General features: G+C 37.0%; 1 protein-coding gene across 2 annotated transcripts in view; it reads right to left on the bottom strand.

Moving 5' to 3' along the window:
- Positions 1–5,122: 5,122 nt before the first annotated feature.
- The window catches only part of RALGPS2 (Ral GEF with PH domain and SH3 binding motif 2), a 104,230-nt gene continuing 100,413 nt past the window's right edge, over positions 5,123–8,939 (bottom strand). Inside the window, exons 19-20 of one of the 2 annotated variants that reach the window (XM_081121986.1) lie at positions 7,180–7,271; positions 5,123–5,699 (exon numbers count right to left, since the gene is read on the bottom strand). In XM_081121986.1, the coding sequence (XP_080978112.1) occupies positions 5,670–5,699; positions 7,180–7,271 (122 nt within the window). In that variant the 3' untranslated portion in view covers positions 5,123–5,669. The remainder of the gene's footprint in view (positions 5,700–7,179; positions 7,272–8,939) is intronic. The other variant, XM_081121985.1, reaches the window with a different exon arrangement.

The following is an 8,939-nucleotide window of genomic DNA, read 5'->3' as shown; positions in this document are numbered from 1 at the left end:
AAGTTAAAGGATTTATTTAAAAACTAATGGTAAAAATGCACTTTAAAAGTGAAGGGTAAAAATGTAAATATGGTAATAAATTATCCCCATACAACCTATGTTTTTAAGTAATTTATTTCAATAGAAATATTTCAGAAAACTGTACTTAAATTCATTTTTAAGTTAGCGTATGTAAACACACCGAAGATCTCACACTCACATTTGCATATTAAACAGAAACAAAGTGACAGAGGAACCGAGCCGCACTCACTCAAGGAGGTCATAGTGCAATCGGTGCTTCCTCATGGTACCTCAAGTTCACTGGGATGAAGGGTAGAAATGGCTTCTGTTTTCCTGCATATGATCATCACTGGATACTTATCCCCACAGATGCTTATCTCCTTTAGATTACACTGTGAATGAGTTCCTTGCCCCCTCCCCACATATCCACACTTCAGGAGGCTATAAAACAATGAATTTGTCAGTAATCAAAGTGTAGAAACTTTTGAGAGCTTGGTGACTTATCAGCTATGCTGTCAGACCTAGTAAGTCACTGGACTATTTTTTTGTGAGTAGTTATAATAGGCGATATCTTCAGGGGAAACTTCATATTTCTTATCTGGTATCTAAAGCATGGCTAATATGTATGAAATTTCCGGTCTATTAAAAACACCACTTCAATCCCAAAGCACTCTAATTACGTATTCCTTTAATCTCATCACTACTTTGCAGTCCAAGTGACCAGAATCAAAATTTAAATTCTGCTAATTACTAACCCTCAGGGACCAGTTAGTTAACCCAACATGTGGCTTTAAAGGCCATGCCTACTTGCCTACTGTGGAACAGACGAGCCTTTTCATGTTTTTGAAAATAGCATCTTGACTCCGTTGAACAGCAGCAGCTCCAGATCTTGCCATAATCACAGAGAAGCAAAGTGTTTCCAAGCTTTGCTTTTACTGGGAAAGTCTCTTAACTTCCCTTTAATTTATATATTGGAGCTGTTTTCACTTTCCCACTATAGTGTTTTCAAGCGAACAACAACTGGTAGGTTAAGTGACTGCTTGTTTGTTCTGAGTCTTGTTTAAACATAAGAATGAACCAAACTAAATTTCACTTCTGGCCAAAGGGGTTCTCATCACAAGACTTCAACAGCTTTCATAAAACCCAAACAAATCTTTCTGGCTGTATCATGTTCTTTTAGAGATTTTCTGAAAGGCCTTATATTTAAGTGTATGTTCAAAACAAAAACAAAAACAAAAACTCAGCACAAAATAAATTCTGCGTGATGGGTGCTCTTCCACGTTGTTCTTATGAGTGCTCATCCAAAGAGCCTACCCAGAAGAAGAGAAGGAGGGAGGGCCCTTGTCTAAAAGGCTCAAAACCAAGGAGAACTGCAACAATTACAGAGCGGTATCTGTGCAGACTTCCTTAGATGGGCTGTGAGATAGGTAGCTGGTGGAGAGAGGGGTAGATGGCACACACTCCTGAAATAAGGGAGTAAGGGGGAAAATGATTATTGTCATACTTGATGCCCTACAATTGGTCTTCAAATCGATAAGGCACTGACCAAACTTCCCCCACACCGCAATGAGATACCAGTGTAATGAAACTGCTTTCAGTAAGCTTTTAAGGGTTTGTGTGCACAGATCTCTTTCATTAGAAATCTCTAAATAGAAAAAAAAGTCACTTTAGACACAAGCCATTTTTCGGGGAGCAAAAGCAAAAAGTACTTAAATTATTTTGAAAAGGCTGACTCCACATGAAAAATATTTATCACCAATGTGATTAAATAGCAATGTTTGTATCTGAAAACTTAGGGAAAAAACCACAATACCACTCTGGTTGTAAAATCTTTGAAAGGAAAAATACAAAAGGAGAGAGAAAATACAAGCAAACCCTGAAGATCCTGGGAGAAGTCAGGCAAAGCTCAGCGTCTGTTCCTGCATCAGCAGCGTGACTACCGCTCCCCCAGGGCTTGGTTCGATTCATCTTCGTTTCCAAAATGGGATCCAATTACTGCGAGTGCCTCGGAAGCAGGGCTGTTATGAAAGGCCACTTTCTGCCGAGCCACACGGGTGTCCCCTGCTCGCAGGAGACACCATGGCAGTTTAAACGCTGGGTGTAAAGGAGCTCGCCCCCAAGCCAGGAAGCAAGTCTACGTCGGCCACAGTCTTTACAAAGGCAAACGGGTCAAATCTACTGTTACTATTGATTTCCAATTAATACGATGCCCTAGAGCTTTGTTTTCAGTAGTAAAGGCATACAGCTTACAGATTTAACCTAAAAAGGAAGGTACAGAAAGAACTTCTGCTCAAGCCACGCGGCCAGGTAAACTTGAGGCATCCCAAGAGATCTACAGACCAGCCTGCTCTTAAGGGCCCCGGTTTCAACTAATCTACAGAGTGTGTACGCTAAACGCTGTAAACATTTTTCCTTCTGGAACAATAGCACTCCTTGGTCTCCTTTATAAATCTTCTAGAAGAGGACGAAAGCCACTTGTAAAAACCTCGCAGCTATAAACACCCTAACCCTTGACACAGAAAGAACAAATACATGGAAGCCGTGCAACAGTCTACGGCATTTGTCACTGAAAGGAGAAAGCGAGAAAAAATACTCAAACTCAAACGGTTTGGATCCCTTTTTGTAATGTTTACACAAACAGCATTTACATAGTGAAGAAAACAAAATAGGAAGGTGTGTTTGATCAGGTCTCTTTCAATGCTTACATTTTGGAGTTACAGTAAAAAAATAACAACTCTGAAAAAATAAGCAGAGCCCAAACACAGAGGGGGCATGAAACCAAAAATAGTGCTCTAGGTCATTAGGCAATTATTTTTGTAGTTATATTTTAAAAACTGTTATGTTACTTCCATATGAAAAATAAGCTTCCGTGTTCAAATAAACTGTTAAATGAGAAGTGTCTCAACTGTGTTTTGGCTATTATTATATTCTTCTTCACCGGGCCATAAAATACGCCAACTATTATGCTAATCATAAGCTACCTTAAATTTAAATGATCATTTCTATGAGTTCTTCTTGGCTAGGAGAGAAACAAATGAACTTAATATTGATGGAAATTTCAAGCTTCTCAGTCACCAATTTACTAATTTATAAAGGGTAGGCCTAATAAAAGGAAAATAAATCCATGATCCCACTAATAAACTACCTAAATATCCAGCATATTTTGGTGACATATTTTCTTTGCTTGAATTGTCAGATATCATTTGGTGAATTACAGATAAAAAATTCACCTATACTAGTTTAATCCACTTCTCTCACTGGTTTCCTTTTGCTTCAAATACTAAAATAATCTTAAAAAGCAATGACTAATCTTTTGAATGGACAAACTTGAAGACAGAAAAACAATGGCGACTTCTATGCACAGTTATGTTAAAGAGTTTCAGATGTAAGGGCTATTTATCAAATCTGAACACTATTCTTAGTCTGTGCGGGCATCCATTCACATTTAGAGGTGAAAATATCAAACACATCTTCCAGTTTAGCTCCCTCTTTGGCAAAACTGACTGACATCAGGCTCTGACTTCCAGGTGCCTATCTTCACAGACGTGGTTACCCTACGACATGTCTACTTTAGCTTATTTATGACAAACAAAGTAAGAATAAAAAAATCCACAGGGTTCTCATCCACAATATTTTTTAAAAAGCACATACACTGTTAAAAACACTTATTTCTGAAGTGAAATAAACAAATTAAGAAATTAAAAAAAAAGCAAAACAAAAGTTAAGATGTGCAAGGTCCACACAGTAATACTGCTTGCTCCGCAGATGGTCTCTCCATGAACCCAACGTGGGTTCAGCTCGGAGGGTCATTAACTGAAAAATCATTCCGCACAGGCAACACTTTGCCCTCCTGCCTATGTCACCTCCCACGAAACCAGAAATAATGGTATTCTAACTGTGTTACATGAGAAAAACATCTGAACTCCTACTATTCTTCCGAAACAGAAATCTAAACTGAAAAACTCGGCGCTTAGAAAATGCTCTTCCACTTCTCTTTGGACAGTATTCTGTAGGCAATATTTTGTATTTAAGTTTCATGGATTCAAGAGTGAAATTCCTATGATTAAAAAAAAGTACATTTTCTAAGAACACAAATGTGAGAAATTTTATGTGAGGCCCAAAGTAACAGAAGCCTAGTAGAAGGTATCAGTCAGAAGGCGTTTCTTACTCTGGGCTTCTGCTAAAACCTATGATACCTCCTGAGTTTATAACACCCAACATGTAGCCTTTGTTCAAATGCCATTTTTTGTTAAAATTCTAAGGCATCTTATCTTTAATCTCTCTCTCTCTTTTTTTTTTGTAAATCAACATTTATTTTGAATATTAAATGCATTACTGCATAGAAGAGCCCTCACAAAACTGCTTGGTCAATTACTGACAAAATATGGTTTCATGGCAGGAATATATATATCTATATATATAGATATATATATAAACACACACACACACACACACACACGTGTGTGTGTGTGTGTGTGTGTAGTTTTCAGGAAAACATTTTGCAATAAAGGAAAGTTGTATAAGGAGAGGCTTGATATTTGAAATTCCCAGAATCTCAGTCTTTCACCTTTTTCCTTTTGAAATTATTTTGTATGCCTTATAATGAAATACATACATACATATGTGGAATCTCTTTTAAACAAATGTGATCCTAAATCTTATATTGAAAAAAAAAAAGAGAATTAAAAAAAACTGGCATTGTGCACAGTAAACAATGTAAAAGAAAAAAACCTATCTCCTTGATGATAAAAATCACCCATGACTGATAGAAGAGATAATCCAATTAAATTGGGGAAAAAAAAAAAAAAAAAAAGTAATGACTTGTAAGTAAAATCCCAGGGAAGTTTAGGTAGGGATTACAATCCCTACTAAGCAGATCTGTGGCCCAACAATGAATTAATACAGAAGCCTAACCTAAACCCAGTTAAAAACAACCACGTTTTCTGGAGCCCATGTGAAAGAGTGTCTGGCACGTGAACACTCGGCCTTTATACCTCCTGCAGGAAGTCGTGTTCCCCGTACAGTACTAAATCTCAGAAGTTTAGTGTTTAAAAATATCTTCCCTCATCCAAAACCAAACAAAAACCCTCCCAAAGTCCCAAACAAAGTCTCAACAACTCACATTACAACATTTCTAATTCCTCCACTTGTGCTGCAAATTCTCAGGGAGGCTGCCGGTAGAATGCTGCTCATTAGAATATCTTTACACCTTGGTTCAAAACCAGCTCCTGAGGTAACCCATTAGAAACATGTTTTTCCTTCTGAAAGTGTATCTAAAAAAGGCGATTCCCCCTTCAAAATTAGTACGAAGGTAAAAGAAATGCAAATGAGCTACGATCTATTCCAAGACAGCACCGCCAGAGATTCACACACACTATTTGGTGTTTCGTGTTGGATTTCCTTCCGTTCTTTTAAGGCAGTGGTTTCCACAGGTCAGTTCAGAGATAAGAAGCGTGGTCCATGGCAGTTTGTTTCGCAACTGCAGTTGGTTCTCTGGGAATGTCTCACTTCATTCCTGGGAATTAGTGCTTTTCGGTTCAGAACTCCAGAGGCTGAGGTGGAAGCCCTGGGCTCTCCCTGGCACAGGATTGGTTTTTAGCTGGCGCTCGTCCATCAGGTCCTCGCTCTCACTTTGGAGCAACAGTTCACCTCTCTTCTTTCTTAGGCATTTACTCAAAAGTCATCAAGTTTGTAGGAACCTAAAAATATAAACATTAAAAAATGATAGCATTTATTTATTTTTATTAAAAAAATTTTCCACTATATTAGTTTCAGGTGTACAATCCTGTGATTAAACATTTATGTGACTTATGAAGTGATTCCCCCATAAGTCTAGGACCCTCCTGGCACTGTATATAGTTATTAGAATATTACTGACCATATCCCCTATGCTGTACTTCACATCCCCATGACGTAACTACCAATCTGTACTTCTAATCCCTTCACCTTTTCAACCAGCTCCCTAATCCCCCTCCCCTCTGGCAGGCATGAGTCTGTTTTCCGTATCTGAGTCTGTTTCTGTTTTGTTTATTTTGTTTTTTAGATTCCACATGTAAGTGAAATCATATGGTATTTGTCTTTCTTTGCCTGACTTACTTCACTTAGCACAATACCCTGTCGGTCCATTCACAAACTGATAGCATTAGAAGTTGTTTTTCAAAATATTATTTATCTTTCCTTGTCGTTTTAAGTGAGTCCAAATGTTAAAATCTTTCTCACCTAAAATATCTTTAAAAAAATTAAATATATTGGGGGACATTGGTTAATAAACCTATATAGGTTTTAAGTGTACAATTCTATAATACATCATCTGCATATTGCATTGTGTGTTTACAATCCAAAGTGAAATCTTTTTCTGTCCCCATATATTTGACCCCCTTAAAATCTTTAAGGTTTTTTATTGATTTTTATGATATGTGAGAGTGAAACATCAATTTCATGTTTATTTTGTCCAACCAATTTGTGGTTCAACTTTAAATCGGCAACAGGGCTTGGGGAAAACAACATTATGGATTTATTCTCCTTTGCAGCTGAAAGCCTTTGTTTCAGTAAAATAAAAACAAAAAAATCCAAGTGGTTTTGGGTTTCACTGCAACCACAGAAACCCACAGCAAGTTGTCAACAGAAAAAATAAAGATGAATCAGAATAAACTTTATTAACTTGAAGTGCCTCATATTTTTTACCCCTCTAGAACTACATTCCCTGCCTCACACTATACTCTACCAGCATGGGCTACATTTTCTTATTTTAAACACTTTAAGCTCATTGCAGCACTCTCTGTTCCCTCTGCTAGAACTCTGTTCCCCCTAATTTTCACCCGCCGGCTCCTTCTTATCATTCATATCAATGTCATCTCTTTAGGGAGATCTTTGCTACTCACTCCTACTTATTTAAAGTTGTCTCTACTCCCATCACTCTGTATGACATAATTCTATTTTGTTTTCTTGTACAGTTTTCACTATTTGAAATTTTGTTATTTGTTCGTTTGTTTATTGCCCATCTCACTAAAATGCGGATTTCACGTCTTGTTGACTATTGTCAGCAGCAACAACAAAAAAAGAATGAAAACAAAGACTTGTTCCCACTTCATTCAGAAAAGTAGTCTACTTACTTCTCTTTGGAACTCTTAAATACACACCCAGGTTATGGGCTATTTGAGGGTTAAGAGAAACGCTCACCTGTTGTTTGTTACTTTGGCAGGCAGCACTCAAATGCTTAAACCACAGCATTGCATTCATCCTACTGCCAGCTTGAAACTTGTATGAATTTCCTAAAATTATCAAAAACAAGGGGAAAATAATAAAAACTTAAGGAATCTAACATATAATAATTCTGCCAACTACCAAAGCAAAAGAAAACAAGACTAGAGTTCTCAGTTGGAGAATCCTATTTCTCCAACTCCCGATTTTCCAAATAGAGTTCTCTCTGCTGCATTTGTGTGACCTCACTTATGCAGAAAGTCACTGTTTTGCTGTTTGTGAGTTGGAAGAGAAGTCATTTTGTCTCTTTAAGTGTTCTTTAGAGTAAACTATATCTAAATAAAATTGTTTGGCTTCTCTAGATTTGTACGTGTGGATGAGGGTACAGAATATCGGTTCTCAATATTGCTTAGATGACCTATTAGCAGATGTTGACATGAAGTGTTTACAGGCCAAAGTGGTTTAACACTAAACGTTTAATACTTAGACATTAGCTATTTAGTGTGAACAAGGATTAATCAGCAAACACTAATATCAGCTATGACTTTAGTTTTTAGTTATATCTGTCAAAATTGTTAAAGATATCAGGTATCTTATTGACGGCTTTCAGGGAAAATATGAGGTGGCACCTTTTACTCTCAGAAAACTAGAAATTCATCTGTGTTGTGTATATTTAGTAAACTTTATGTTGACATAAGGATTTTTATATGGTTATATGTATTAAGATAATAAACTGAGAAAAGAAAGCATTCATGTACTATAGACTGCCTTAAGTAGAGCTTTATTTTCTTTTTTTCATTGACCCAAGTTCTTTTTCTTACCCAATTCTTACCACTTGCTACTTTCCTTTACAACTATATTCAATGGCCCAGGAGCCCAATCTATATTTAGGCATCACACAGCTTTTCTTTGAGATTTTAACACTTAGAGAACCTTTTCCCTTTCAGAAGCAATGGTTTGTCCTGAACGAATATTTAATTATTTAAATTAAAATACTGTTTTGCTTGCTGAACTCAGATGCAAACATCAGATCAAAGTAAACAGAAGGCAATTCTACAATGAAGTTGACCACAATTATTTTTTCTGCACCCACCATACTTGGCTTAAATTTTTACTTACACCACCATAATACCCTAAGAGCAGACTCTACGTTGATATGAAATACATTCTGAATAAACAGAGGTCAAAATATAACTGTACAGCCCCTAAAAGGGAATGTCTCATTTTGGCTGTGAGCTGCTGGTGTGGAAGTTTCTGGGCAGATGAGAACGGCATTTCCTTGCTGGCTTCCTGTGGTGCTTATCAACAGCCAGCAGTTGTCTGAGAAGAGCAGCAGTCCCCTTAGAACCTGTTCTGACTGTGGCCTGAGGCCTCCCTATATGCACGACAGGGCCAGGAGGTATGTGATTCTACAGCCACCTTCCAACTTGTTACATCCGCTTTAAAATCTTCCGTGGTCAACAGCCAATAATTTTGTTCCTAAACGTCTCTACTATATATTATAAGCAAAGTATTATAATTAAAATCATATTTCTTTGGAAAGTGCTTTGAGTCAAATAAGCAATTAATTTGATTAAAAGTAATGGAATAAAAATCATTTAAAGGAAAACCTCTGCCACATTTAGAACTTAAGAATAACAGTTTAATTCAGGGTATAAATGAAGGGTATAAATTAAGTGTATATGGCAAACCACTGAGAATTTAAAGCAACAATGGGCCATAGATTCTCAAGTTTCCTT

The sequence above is a fragment of the Miniopterus schreibersii genome (assembly GCF_964146895.1).
Source record: "Miniopterus schreibersii genome assembly, chromosome: 19".
Taxonomy (NCBI): Eukaryota; Metazoa; Chordata; class Mammalia; order Chiroptera; family Miniopteridae; genus Miniopterus; species Miniopterus schreibersii.
This window is presented reverse-complemented; position numbering and strand designations above follow the sequence as displayed.